General features: G+C 39.0%; 1 protein-coding gene across 3 annotated transcripts in view; it reads left to right on the top strand.

The window, feature by feature from the left end:
- PRKCQ (protein kinase C theta) overlaps window positions 1–15,576 on the top strand; it is a 183,870-nt gene that overhangs the window by 152,287 nt on the left and 16,007 nt on the right. For all 3 annotated transcript variants that reach the window (XM_078075116.1, XM_078075118.1, XM_078075117.1), the window contains exon 15: window positions 13,466–13,604. In XM_078075116.1, the coding sequence (XP_077931242.1) occupies window positions 13,466–13,604 (139 nt within the window). The remainder of the gene's footprint in view (window positions 1–13,465; window positions 13,605–15,576) is intronic.

Raw genomic sequence — 15,576 nt, 5'->3', positions numbered from 1 at the left:
ACCCTCCTTCATGAGTGCATGTCCATCCAAAATGTCTCTATCGTACACCATCTTTTCACATCCTTCTTAGAGGAAAGCTATTACACTTTAATCTCCTTACCTCTTTTCTCAAAATATAGTTTGACACTTATTTAACATGGAAATCATCAAAAGCTTAGTTTTCTGGTTTCTGACTCACTGCAGATTAAGGGAGAAAATAAAACTTAAAAAAACAAAGAGCTAGACAGGAGGCTGGCTGAGCCACTGGAGGCTGGCCCAGCAAGCACAGTGAGAGGGGCGTGTTGAATCTGACATAAAGGGAAGATCTGAGACAACTAAAAGGCTCTGGGAGAGTGGGATTATGTGCTCTTCTGTGGCAAGTGTTCATAACACTGACCCGGAGTCATCAGTAAGGTTCAGTGGTAAGAGGGGATCCAAGATGGCAGCATAGGAAAACCCTAAACTCACCTCCTCCCATGGACATACAAATCTACTCCAACATATAGAGGAGCAATTCCTCCTGAAGAACTGACGGCCAACTAGACAGCTTCTCAGCAAAGTATAGAGGCACAGTAATGATGGGAGCCCTGCCCCCAACACTACCAACTGCAGGGGGAGGGATGGCTCTGAGGAGACTTGCCCACCTGGAGGCACAGTGGCTTAAAGGGCAACTAGACTCTAAGTGAAGGAAACCCATTTGCTAATCCTAGAATGTCCACCAAACAGTGGGGGGAACTGCTGGAACTCTCCCTGAGATCAGAGGTGCTGGCTTTGATAGTGCAGATAGGAGCAGAGTCCAGGCACTCTAGCCAAGTTGCTGCTTCCATGAGCCCCAGGGTGTCAGCCTACACCAGCTCCATCCATCCCCCTAAGGCAGCCCCCCACTCATGCCTGCCCCACCTCCAGCCATCTCACTAGGGCTGCTCCAGTACGGCACATATTAGGACACTTCGAAACAGCACCCACAATGGCTCCAGCCATTTAGCCAAGACAGCACAAATGTAAAGCACTCTAGGACACCCCTAGCCCATTCCCACCCCAGCTCCAGCCCTCCCACCAGAGCAAACTGATGTAAGTTGCCCTCGGACATACCTGCCTATGTTCACTTCAGCTCCAGCCATCCTCCCAGGACACTCCCTATGTGTAGCATGCTGTCCCCTCCCCACCCAGCTCCAGCTACCCTACCAGGACAGCCTCAGTGTGGAGTACCCCAGGAACCCCCAGGCTGCACCCACTTTAGTTCCAGCCATCCTGTTGGGGCAGCCCTAGTGCAGAATGCCCCAAGACCCCTTAGTCTGTACTTGCTTCAGCTCCAGCCATCCCTCCAAGAAGCCCCCTGCACAGAGCACCCCAGGCATACACAGTCTATACAAGAGGACATTCCTACACAAAGTCATTCCTTCAAGACTTGGGGAGATACCTTTTTCACCTAATTCATAGAAATAAACAGAAAAAGTCAAAGTGAGGAGACAGAAGAATATGCTCCAAGCTAAAAAACAAGACAAAACTTCAGAAAAAGAACTAAATAAAATAGAGATAGCAACTTACCTGACAAAGAGTTCAAAGAAATGGTCATAAAGATGCCCACCAGACTTGAGAGAAAAGTGGATGAACTCAGTGAGAATTCAACAAACAGAAAATACAAAAAAAGAACGAATCAAATAAAGAATGCAATAGCAGAAATGAAAATTACACTAGAGGGCATCAATACTAGATTAGAGGATGTAGAAGAACAGATCAGCATCTGGAAAACAGGGTATAGAAAGCACCGAAGCTGAACAGCAAAAAGAAAAGAGAATTTTAAAAATTAGCATGGGGGTCCCTGGGTGGCTCAGTCAGTTAAGCATCCAACTCTTGGTTTCAGCTCAGGTCATGATCTTATGGGTTGTAAGACCAAGCCCCACATTGGGCTCTGTGCTCAGCAGGTAGTCTGCTTGAAGATTCTCTCCCTCTGCCCCTTCCCCCACTTGCTCTCTCTCTAAAATAAATAAATAAATAAATCTTTTTTAAAAATTAGCATAGGTTAAGGGACCTCTGTGACAACATCAGGTAAACTAACATTTGTATTAGAAGAGAAAGAAAAAGAGAAAAAGGGGCAGAAAACTATATTTGAAGAAATAATAGCTGAAAATTTCCCTAACCTAGGGAAGGAAATAGACATCCAGGTTCAGGAAGCACAGAATCCAAAACAAGATGAACTCAAGAGGTCCACACCAAGGCACAAAATAATTAAAATGTAAGAAATTAAAGATAAAGAAAATCTTAAAAGAGGCAAGAGAAAAACAACTAGTTATGTTTAAGTGAAACCCCATAAGGCAGATACTCTGAAGGCAAGAAGGCATGATATATTCAAAGTACTGAAAGGAAGAAAACTATAATCAAGAATACTCTACCCAGCTAGGTTATCATTCAGAATTGAAGAAGACATAAAGAATTTCCCAGACAAAAGTTAAAAGAGCTCATCACCACCAAACCAGCCTTATAAGAAATGTTAAAGGGACTTCTTTAAGCAGAAAAGAAGGGCCTTGAAGAAAATTATGAAAGGAAAAAAAAAAATCACTGGTAAAAGCAAACAGTGCAAATCACTTGTAAACCTAGTATGAAGGTTAAAATGTAAAATCAATCACATGTACAAAAATTAATGGATTCACTATATAAAAATGTATGTAAAATAGAATATGATAAATATAGAATATGGAGGGGAGGACTAAGAATGTAGTGTGTTTGAACTTAAGTGACCATCAACTTAATATACACTGCTATGTACTTAGGATGGTATTATATAAACCTCATGGTAACCACATTTATAATAGAAAACAAAAAATAAAGAGAAAGGAACCCAAACATAACACTAAAGGAAGTCATCAATCATATGGAAGGAGAGCACGAAGAACAGAGAACTACAAAAACAACCAGAAAACAATTAACAAAATAGCGATAAGTACATACCTATTAATAATTACATTAAATGTAGACAGACTAAATGCTCCAGTCAAAAGACATAGATGACTGAGTAAAGAACAAGACCCAATTATATGCTGCCTACCAGAGACTCACTTCAGATATAAAGACACATAGAAAGTAAAGGTATGGAAAAAGATAATCCAAGCGAATAGAAGAAAAAAAACCTGTAGTGATATTATATCAGACAAAATCAAGTTTAAAACAAAGCCTGTAACAAGAGAGAAAGGCAAGCGTTACATAATCATAAAAGGATTGATCCAATAAAAGGACATAACAATTGTAAATATGTATCCAACACAGGAGCACCTAACATAGGAAGCAAATATTGACAGACATAAAGGGAGAAATTAACAATAATGCAATAATAGTAGGGGACTTTAATACCCTGCTTATATCAATGGACAGAACATCCAGGCAGAAAATCAATAAGGAAACAGTGGCTTTAAGTACATTAGACCACATGAACTGAGCAGATATATACAGAGTATTCTATCTGAAAACAGTATAAATGTTCTTTTCAAGTGCACATGGAACATTTTCCAGGATAGATCATGGGTTAGGCCACAAAACAAGTCTCAATAAATTTAAGAATAGTGAAATCATATCAAAGCATCTTTTCCAACCACAGCAATATGAAACTAGAACTCAGAAGAAAAGAAAAAAACTGGAAAAACCACAGACACGTAGAGGCTAAACAACATGCTATTAAACAGCCAATGGGTATATGAAGAAATCAAAAAGGAAATCAAATATACCTAGAGACAAATGAACCTGGAAACACAGTGGTTCAAAATCTCTGGGACACAGGAAAAGCTGTTAGAGAAATTTATAAGGATACAGGCCTACCTCAAGAAATAAGAAAAGTCTCTCAAATAAACAGTCTAAACTTAAACCAAACAGAACAAGAAAAAGAAGAATAAACAAAGCCCAAATTTATAGAAAAAAGGAAATAATAAAGTTCAGAGCAAAAATGAATGAAATAGAGACTAAAAAAAAAAAAGAAAAGATCAATGAATCTAAGAGGTAGATCTTTGAAAAGATAAAATTGGCAAACCTTTTGTCATAGTAATCATAAAGAGAGGGCCCCAAATAAATAATATCAGAAATGAAAGAGAAGTTACAATTGACACCACAGAAATATATAGGGTTATAAGGGACTACAAAAAAAAAATTATATGTCAACAAATTGGGACAACCTAGAATAAATGGATAAATTCCTACAAATATACAATCTTCTAAGACTGAATCAAGAAGAAATAGAAAATCTGAACTGATTACTAGTAACAAAATTGAATCAGTAATCAAAAAAAAAAAATCAAATTCAATACATTAAAAGGGTCATTCACCATGATCGAATAGGATTTATTCTAGGGATGCAAGGATGGTTAAATACCTGCTAGTCAATGTGAATACACCATGTTAACAAAATGAAAAATAAAAATATGATCATCTCAACAGATGAAGTAAAAGCATTTGACTAAATTCAACATCCTTTCATGATAAAAACTCTCAAGATGGGTTTAGAGGGATCACCACACATCAACATAATGGAGGCCATATATGACAAACCCACAGGTAACCTTATATGCAGTGGTGAAAAACTGAGAGCCTTTCTTCTAAGATCAGGAACAAGACAAGAATGTCCATTCATGCCACTTTTATTCAACATAGTATTGGAATCAGGAAAAAGAAACAGAAAGACATCCATATTGGTAAAAAAGGAAGTAAAACTCATTTGCAGAGGACATGATATTAAATATAGAAAACCCTGAAGATTCCAGAAAAAAAAACTATTAGAAAAAAACTTAGAATGAATGAATTCAGTAAAGTTGCAGGATACAATATATAGAACCTGCTGCATTTCTATATATTAATAATGAAGTATCAGAAAGAGAAATCAAGAAAACAATCTCATTTACAATTACATCAAAAAATACATGGGAATAAATTTAACCAAGGACATGAAAGATATGTATGCTGAAAACTGTAACACACTGATGAAAGAAATTGAAGACGACACAAATAAAAGGAAAGATATTTGGTGCTCATGGCTTGGAAGAACACTATTAAAATGTCCATACTACACAAAGCAATCTGCAGATTCAGTGCAATCCCTATCAAAATTCCAATGACATTTTTCACAAAACTAGAACAAAAAACTCTAAAATTTGTATGGAACCACAAAAGACCCCACATGGCCAAAACATTTTTTTTTTCTCCTTATATAAATCTGTTTATTAAAGAGCAGCATTACATTACCAATGTAGACATTTATTCATGGACTGGGACATAGTTCTTTTGATGGGAAATATTATTGTAGTTTTAGTTATACTGTCAAAATAATTGTTTTAGTCAATATAGAAAATATCTAATTTTCAGCTCAGCTTGTATAAAATTTAAAACTTTTTATTTTTTATGTTACATTAATCACCATACATCACATCATTAGTTTTTGATGTAGTGTTCCATGATTCATTGTTTGCGTATAACACCCAGTGCTCCATGCAGAACGTGCCCTTTTTAATACCTATCACCATGCTAGCCCATCCCCCCACCCCCTCCCCTCTAGAACCCTCAGTTTGTTTCTCAGAGTCCATAGTCTCTCATGGTTCATCCCCCCTCCGATTTCCCCCCCTTCATTTTTCCCTTCCTACTACCTTCTTCTTTTTTTAACATATAATGTATTATTTGTTTCAGAGGTACAGGTCTGTGATTCAACAGTCTCACACAATTCCCAGCGCTCACCATAGCACATACCCTTCCCAATGTCTATCACCCAGCCACCCCATGCCTCCCACCCCCCACCACTCCAGCAACCCTCAGTTTGTTTCCTGAGATTAAGAATTCCTCATATCAGTGAGATCATATGATACATGTCTTTCTCTGATTGACTTATTTCACTCAGCATAATACCCTCCAGTTTCACCCATGTCATACGGAGTTTCCTCAAAAAGTTGAAAATAGAGCTACCATACGACCCAGCAATTGCACTACTGGGTACTTACCCCAAAGATACAAATGTAGTGATCTGAAGGGGTACGTGCACCCCGATGTTTATAGCAGCAATGTCCACAATAGCCAAACTATGGCAAGAGCCAAGATGTCCATCGACATATGAATGGATAAAGAAGATGTGGTATTTATATACAATGGAATATTATGCAGCCATCAAAAAGAATGAAATCTTGCCAAAACATTCTTGAGAAAGAAAAATAAAGCTGGATGTATCAAGTTTCCTGATTTCAAACTCTACTACAAAGCTATAGTAATCAAAACAGTATAGTATTAGCACAAAAGCAAACACAGATCAGTGGAATAGGATAGAAAGCTCAGAAATAAGCCCATGTATATATGGCCAACTAATCTACGACAAAGAAAGTAAGAACATAGAATAGTCTCTTCAGTAACTGGTGTTGGGAAAACTGGACAGCTACATGCAAAAGAATGAAACTGGACCATTTTCTTACACCATACACAAAAATTAACTCAAAATGGATTAAATATTTGAATTTAAGACCAGAAACCATAAGACTCCTAGAAGAAAACATAGGAAGTAAAGCTCTTTGACATCAATCTTAATGGTGTTTTTATAAATCTGACTCCAAAGGCAAGGGAAACAAAAGCAAAAAGAAACTATTGGGACTATATGAAACTAAGAAGCTTTTTCACAGCGAGGAAACCATCAACAAAACAAAAAGACAACATACTGAATGGAAGAAGATATTTACAAATAATATATGCATTAAGGGGTTAATATCCAAAATATATAAAGAACTCATACAACACCAAAAATAATCTGATTAAAATGGGTAGAGTACATGAATATCTTTACAAAGAACACATGGCCAAGAGACACGAAAATGTGCTCAACACCCCTAACCATCAAGGATATGCAAATCAAAACCACAAGGAGATATCACCTGACATCTGTCAGAATGGCTAAAATCAAAAAGACAAGAAATAACAAGTGTTGGTGAGGATACGAAGAAGCGAGTACCCTCACGCATTGTTGGTGCATATAGCCACTATGGAAAACAGTATGAAGGTTTCTAAAATAATTAAAAATATAAATACCATATCACCCAGTATTACCACTTCTAGTATGTACACAAAGAAAACAAAAACACTAATTTGAAAAGTTACATGCACCCAAAAGTTTATTGCAGCATTTTTTACAGTAGCCAAGCTATCAAAGCAACATGAGTGTCCATCAATAGATAAATAAATGAAAAAGATGTGGTATAAATATACAATGGAATATTACTCAGCCATATAAAAGAATAAAATCTTGCCCTTCACAACAGTGTGAATGGATCCAGAGGGTATTATGCTAAGTGAAATGAGTCAGACATAAAAAGACAAATACCATATGAATTCACTTATATGTTGAATCTAAAAAAAAAAAACAGATTCATAAACACTAACAGATTCTTAAATACAGAGAACAAACTGCTGGTTGCCAGAGGATAGGGCAGTGGGGGGGGGGGCGGGGATAGGTGAAATAAATGGAGATTGAGAGGTATAAAAGTAAATAAATCACCGGGATTAAAAAAATTACAGCATGGGGAATATAGTCAACAATCTTGTGAAAGTGTTGTATGGTGACAGATCATGACTACACTTGTGGTGAGCACAGCATAAGGTATATAATTGTTGAATCACTATGTTGTACACCTGAAAAATATAATATTGTAATGTCAACTATACCTCAAGAAAAGAAAGGTTAAATGATGCTCCACACTGAGTGTTGAAGGCAGCAAACTGTGTATAATACAACGCAGAAGCATTCCATCAGAGATGGTCAATATTGAGATGCTTACAGGGTAGGCTGAAAATTCACTTTGAGAAACCTCTCCATTCCCAGAGGGCACAGTCACAGGAGAGTTGCCCTATTTAGAGTCACAGAACAGAGTCTTAGAGGAAGTTTGCAAGTCATTCTTCTTAAGCAATCTCTTTGGCAACCTTTGGATATATGGTGGATTTTTTTGGTCTATCTACAAAATAATATATTAAAAAGCTGTTTTATATAATTTCTTTATCTCCAGGAAATTGAAAAAAATACCCATCAGAACATTGAAAACCCTTACCAGAATCTATGGGTTGTTTTTTTTTTTTTCCTCTTTAAATCTGTAATGCCCGCAATATACATAAAATATACCTGCACTGGGGCCCTCAGTAGCTTGTGTAGGATGGATGGATGGGAAGGAGGGAGAAAAAAATAAGACTGGAAGGAGAGAGAGGTCCTAGAGCTCAAAGGAACCTCTTGAGAGAAAATCCCACATGCCCCAGTGCAGTCTGTTTCTCCACAGCACAATGCTTTTCTCTAGCATTTCATCATATATATTGACACTCAGAACAAAAAGACCCATAGTCCTTAATTGTCTTTAATATCACAAACTGTACCCAGTTGAGGGCCCTTCCTATGTCCATGTATGAGAAATGATGTTTTCTATGGCTTTTTATGCACCAATAAGAGAGAATACTAGGTTTATTTAGTATCATATTCACTGAAGTTATAGAGAATGTTTGAAAGACACCATCAAATAATTAAAGCTAAGGAAAGGTCATTTAGCAAGTACACAAGAATGAGACTGGCTTGCATTAAAAACCATTCAACTCCCCATGTGTAACTTTACTGACCTAAACTGTCCATTTGGCAACTGAATTATGGGGATTCTATTAATTTCCTTCTTCTGACCACATGGGTTTATGATTTCTGGGTTTGTTCACAAAAGAGGTATATTAGTTTTGAAGTGTTGCTATAGAATTACCACAAACTTGATGGCTTAAACCAACAGAAGTTTATTCCTTCACAGTTCTGGAGTCCAGAGGTCCAAAATCAAGCTGATGGCAGGGCCATCCTATTTCCCAAGGCTCTCGAGGAGAATGCTTCCTTGCCCCTTCTGGGATCTGGTGGCTCAGGAGCTCCTTGGCTTTTAGGTGGCATCCTTCCTGTCTGCCTCTGTCTCCCCACAGCGTTCTTGTCTCCCTGCACCTCTTCTGTCTTCCCTGTATATCTCTTAGGAGGATACTTGGCCACCTGGATAATCCAAGATGATCTCATTCCAAGATCCTTAACTTAATTACATCTGCAAAGACCCTTTTCCCAAAGAAGGTCTCATTCACAAGGTTCTAGGGGTTAGGATATGAACTTATCTTTTGGGGGCCACCATTCAACCCACTACAGCTGGTGATGTAGACGGACCAACCCCAGAGTGTGCAGCCCTTCATTAAACATTGCAATGCACAAAAAAGCTACTCAAGTATCAATCCCTGGATACCTAATGAAGTTCACTTCCTGGGTTTTTATTTTATATCTTTTGGAGATAAAGTGTAAGTACATGAAAAGACAATCTAAAAAAAAAAAAAAAAGTCCAAGTGAATAAGATTCTAGTTAAAAGTATCAACAGGAAGAAAAATGGTGTCCTCAGAACTAGGGGAGGGTTTGCCAAAAAAAATTCCTATCAGAAAGGGGAGATATATATATATTTTTTTAGAGGAGGAGAGCCTTTGCAAATGGAAGAAGTGATTCCAGAAAAGGCACAGAAACAGAAGCAGGTCAAGCAAGGAACATGACACAAATGGGTCCCAGTTTTATTGGAAAGGCTGAGGCTAAGCAGTCCCAAGAATTGAGGCTGAGAGAAGTAGAGAAGCAGGTGCCAACATCATCCTTTACCATTTGCTGGTGTTATAAAAGTAGTGACATCTTAAAAGATGTCTCAGCCATGGTTTGGGTTAAATGTAAAAATGAGAAGCTGGAAAATATGCAGACACAGTAAGATAAGAATCTAGAATCTCCGAAATACTAGAACTGAAAGGCACCTTAAAATAATATCTTATCAGTGATAGCACTGGCCCAACCCCTGTATTTGAAGCCATTTACAAATGCTTTTTTTGTGTTTGGATGGATCACCTCCTTCAATGCTCACAAAGATCCTGTGGGATAAGCAAGGCAGGTATCATTGTACCCATTTTCCAGATAAGTCACTGGAGTCTTAGAGGGGATGTAGCTTGGCTGAGCTGGTGTTCTGTAAGGGATATGTGAGGAGTAAATAGCTGATGGACCTGTGAACACGCTGATCTTTGGGTACTGTGGCATTTCCAGTTAGCCCTCCTCTGCCCTCATTCCTTACCCTCATGGAGGTCTGGCTCTGCATGGTAGACTTCTGGATCTTTCCCATTCTAACTTAATCTCTCAAAACATCAGTGACCTTTTCTCTCCCAACCCCTAACACCTGGTTCACGTTAGAGGGTGGAATGAAAATCAAACATGATGCTCGTTTTCCTAGCCTGAGGTCCAGAGAATATTTATTTTTAGGATTGATTAAAATGCACCCTTGTAATCACAGAAGACTGGATCTTAGCAAGTTCAGTTCAGTGAGAAAGACTACATAAGTTTGGTTTAGAGGATATAGAAGAGAAGGCCTGGGTTTGCATCCTAGCCCACTGACTGTATGGTCTGGGATAAACTCTACAACACTTAAGAGTCTTTCTTTCAATCAGAAAAATGTGAATAAAAATAATAATTCCAGATCAAAGGGCTGTTGGGAGAATCAAATGATGAAATGAGAGCAAGAAAATCCAAGAGGAATATTAGATACAATGTTCATTATCCTCAGGATCTACGGATAGCACTGCAGCTTGATATCTGGCTCTCTAGTGATGACCCCCAAACCATCCTTCAGCCAAATTTCCAGGAACATGTGTACACGGCTATAAGTGATGTGAATATGTTCTGTATAGCAGAAACCCAAAATGATACTAATATTGTGTAGAGTGCAGATTAGAAAATGAACCTCCAATTTTAGCATGAGGAGTAAAATATGAGCTGTACTTGGATTTATTGGAATTCATAAATCACAATGAAAGTGTACTTAATTAAAATTAAGGAATAGGAAGGCAGAAGACCTAAGGAAAGACAGCCATATTGGACAGCCATATTAGTGAAAGTGTGACAGCATTTGAGTTAGGATGAGAGAGAAACAGAACCAATACAGATATGAACGTGATATACATATTCACACGTCCTGGAGACTCCCCAGGCACCCAGCCAGACAGGAACAGTCTGTGATGTCCTGGTTTATGGAGATTATGGACCAAGCTGGCTCAGATGGAAGATGTCAACTCTAGGGACATCTGCTAATAGGGTCACTCCACCTAAACACAGTTGCATTCCATGCTCACTCTCTCTAATATACCCTAGGAGAAGGTAGAGAAGGCAATGGAAGGGAACAGTTACTCAGGACTTCATTGCAACTCATAATTGCTGGTGGTGAGCCAATCCCTGGTGGGTGACAGTTCATTCAGCAAAAATTTATTGAATGCTCCGTACATTCTACCCTCCTGTCAGAGCTGTCACAGTAGAGCAAACAGCAAACAATACACATTTCCACCCTCATGAAGCTCACCGTTTAATGAGAAGCAAAGCAAGAGTGATGGGAACTTTAGGCTAATATGAATATTGAAGACCACTCAAACTTTTGCTTAAGTGAAGTATCAGCCTCCTTGAGAAACTGAAATTGAAAACACAGAACCGTCAGAAACCAAAGTAGCTTCTCTCTCATCACTGTCTCTCTTTGGGTTTACACAGGCTCTGTCTCTCTTCTTGACCTAGCCACTTCATTTTTCTCCTCTCACGAACTGGACTTCTGTTCCTCTAAGGCCATGCTAGAGGACATCCATCAGCAGTCCTAAGTACCAGACACCTAACCAATACAGATTAGTGCTGCCTTCTCACAGCCCCAATATCCCCAAAGAGAAAACCTGAGTGATCCAGGGGAGTCCAGTCACCTAAGGTGGAGGAAACAGGGCTACTTGCGGGGCCCTTTGGGAGCAGAATCTTTGAGAAGGGAATGCCGAGCGAATTGTCTACGAGGAGGTACAGAAAAGAGTAAACCAACAGTTGTTCCTATTTTCTCCCTAGTCACCTTTGCTAATAAGGAAGACCATGGTAGCCACCACCAGCCACACATTCTAAACTTAGGTTTCAGGAAGTTCAGAAATCCAAGGGCAGAAGATGTAAAGGAAAAGAAACCTAGATGTTCTATAACAAACTAGAATTCATAAGCTGCTATCAATTAAAAAAAAGTTTAAAGCAAGTGATGTCAAGTGTAGCACTTGGGTGATCTTTAAAACATCAATTTCACGGGTACAGAGTGAGAAGCTGCCATAATGGAAAGACACCTGGAGGTTTTAGTTTACGGTAGGCTCACTGTTAACTGCTACTGTGACCGAGTGTCAGGACCTAGCAGGGCAACCACTAGGCTGCAGCAGGGAAGGTGAAGGGGGTCAGGACAGAAGCTAGCAATGCCACCATCATTGACACAATGCGATTATACATTTGGAGGATACTGGTTCCAGTCTCAGCCCAAATTTTAAGAAGGAAATTGATAAATTCAAGCTATTTGGAGGACAGGGGCCAGAATGCTGAAGCATCTGAAAATTAGGCCATATGAGGAACAAAATTCTTGACCTCGGTGAAGGAAAGACAAGACAAAACTTGAGGTCACATTCCAAATATTCAGAGTATCATGCATAATAATAGCAATCTAATACAATCACAGGGAGGCATAATTTGATTTATATTTTTTAAATCTTATCAGTCACATTACCTAAAAAATTGGAATGGGTGCTCTACAAGGATACTGTTTCTCTAAGGAAAGAGGAAGTTATTGACATGGTTTTTGGCATCAGATGGATTCTGGTTCTAGAATTATTCTTAGTTAGGAGCAGCCTTCCTCAATCAGTCATGGAATTAGGTGCAGTATAATTCATCCACAAAGAAACAATACTTGGAAAATCACATAAAGCGAGTATGTTTTTCAGGCTTTTCTTCCCTTGCCATGGAAGAAAGATACTGGGATAAAGAACCTCAGGTCCATGTCTTTCCTATATTATTATATTGAGCTGCACTCCTTGGTCAATCAGAAAAAGGAATCAGAAACCAGTCATTCCCTTAACAAGTCAGTGCTATCTACACCACTATCTTGTACACAAGTAGACATGTAGTATTAAATACCACCCTATGTCAGACATCCCCAGGCACAAACCCCTGGTGGCATTTCATCGCTAGCTCACTCCTTACATCCCAGTATTGTTTCTTGAAGGCACCTTAAAACTGAAGGATGCTAACCTGGAGAGAGAACACATTACCCATCTCTCCCCCCATGCAGCCATCCATACATAGCTCTGGAGATGCACCAAGGTCTTCCCTGGGCATGGGGGATACAAAAGCCTGTCAGAGTCAGGCCTGAGAAAGCTGACCTGGGCCAAGAAGGGCCAGGTGAAGTTCCAAACACGAGATGCTAGTCAAGGAGGAAACACCAAGGAGAAGGCAGTGAGCCCAAGAGCAGAGCCATAGATTGAAGAACGGGATTGGAAGGGAAGAGGAGGACCAGCAAAGCATGCATGCACTCATGACGCTCTCAGGCTGTGATGGGACAAGTGACTCCCCCTCATGCGGCAATTCTATTTTAGCAAAAAATGTATTAAGGTGAGATTTTGCTTTGCTTTTGTGTTTCAGAGACCTGAAGCTAGATAATATCCTGTTAGACAAAGATGGACATATCAAAATAGCGGACTTTGGAATGTGCAAGGAGAACATGTTAGGAGATGCCAAGACAAACACTTTCTGCGGCACCCCTGACTATATCGCCCCGGAGGTAAGGGTGTGCCGCCCAAAGGGTGTGCATGGGCGCTTGCCCAACTCCACATGTCCCGGGCACCACTGTTCCTTCCTCCCCTGAAAAAAAAAAAAAAATCAAAAGATTTTAATAGTTTGTTTCAGGATCTGTATTTGTGTTTCTGAGTAGTTCATAAATGCGGCTACACACGGGGGTTGTGTTGTTATTTAATGGGGGGTGATGCTCATGCTGACTAGGTAGTCTCTCTAAGTCTTGAATGGCTCAGCATGTCTTCCTCAGTCATGGCTCCTCCCCACCACAGCCTTAAACTGCATTCACTCCACTCAGATCAACCAGAGGAAACAACGGTGAAGAACCAGGTGATCACTGAACAGGCTCATAAGTATCCACCTGAATAAGTCCAGTGGTTTCATCTTGGGACCAAGATCCTCAAAATGAATCCCTTTGATTTGACCTGCTGCTGCCCTAATCCAGACCCTGAGCATCTCTTGTCTGGACCTTGGGGACACCCTCTGGCTTTTCTCTCCATCACCATCCAACTGCCAGGGTACCCTCTTTACATATTTTCAAACTTCTCTAAAAGATGCTCCCTTAACATTAAAAAGCATCCCCAGTATATTTTATATGAATCTCATATTATTGCCAACTAATATGGTCTGTGTGTTATAAAACATGCACATAGAATATAATCAGGTTGAACTAAAAATGAAATATACAATTATTTTTTTAAAATTTTTTAAGCTTTCACTTTTGTTTTTAAATTTTATTTTATTATGTTATGTTAATCACCATACATTACATCATCAGTTTTTCACTTTTTAAGTAATCTCTATACCCAATGTGGGGCTCAAACTCACAACTCTGACATTAAAAGTCACATGCTCTAACAACTGAGCCAGCCAGGCAACCCAATATACAATTATTTTAAGTAAATTTTATTCTGTTTATTAATGGTACATTTATGCTTCATTAAAATAATGGCATTAAATAACTTCTTAAAATTTTGGTTTAACATTTTAGGACTCTGAGATTCAAAGGTCTGATCAGTTTAATTCTTGGTTTCGTTGGCTAGCATACCTGGAAAAGATAGATAGCTCATACTATGGACTCTGAGAAACAAACAGGGTTCTAGAGGGGAGGGCGGTGGGGGGATGGGTTAGACTGGTGATGGGTATTAAAGAGGGCACGTATTGAATGGAGCACTGGGTGTTGTACACAAACAGTGAATCATGGAACACTACATCAAAAACTAATGATGTAATGTATGGTGATTAACATAATAAAATTAAATTAAAAAAAGATAGCTCATGAAGGCACAGTATCACTTAGACTTTACAGTATGTATGGTAGGCAGGGTTCCTCATTGACAGTAGTGGTTGTAATTCAAATAATTCCATAATTCAAAACAATGTCTTTGATATATCTGGCTTTTTTAGCTAACTTCTTGTCATAATGAATGGCACTGTTTTTCACCTCCTTATAATGTGGGTGACCAAAAGCTTGTACTGAGAGTACGAGAGACCTCTCTGCTGCCATTTTCTTACATTCTGCATGTTTGTAATCTTTAGCATTATCTTCAAGCCTCTTTGCAGACAACTTTGTAAGGATTTGCCATTTTGTGAAAATGAGTTCTGTTAATAGAGAACCCAGCAATCCACATAATTGGGCACACAACATAAATGGCCTACCTTGGGATAATAAGTAATAACAATGATGGTAACACACCTTACAACATGCTGAAAGCAAATGCACAAATGTAGCCGCCACACTCCCTCTGATAGGGGTATTCCTGTTCTTCCCTCAGGAGGCCTCGGTTACTATAAGTTCCAAACAAGGGCACCAGGGTCATTCTTAATTTTTTAAAAAATTAACATAAATGCAAGTTCTAATATTTTCTTCCCCCATCTCACTGTTCCATCTGTTGACCCCTGGACCCATTCGGAAGGCCACTGTTCCACCAAGACACCAGATATGCACTTCTAATGCACAA

Source organism: Halichoerus grypus, chromosome 6, assembly GCF_964656455.1.
Source record: "Halichoerus grypus chromosome 6, mHalGry1.hap1.1, whole genome shotgun sequence".
In the NCBI taxonomy this organism is placed as follows: Eukaryota; Metazoa; Chordata; class Mammalia; order Carnivora; family Phocidae; genus Halichoerus; species Halichoerus grypus.
Note: the sequence above shows the minus strand (reverse complement) of the source record. Positions and strands in the feature narration are given on the sequence as shown.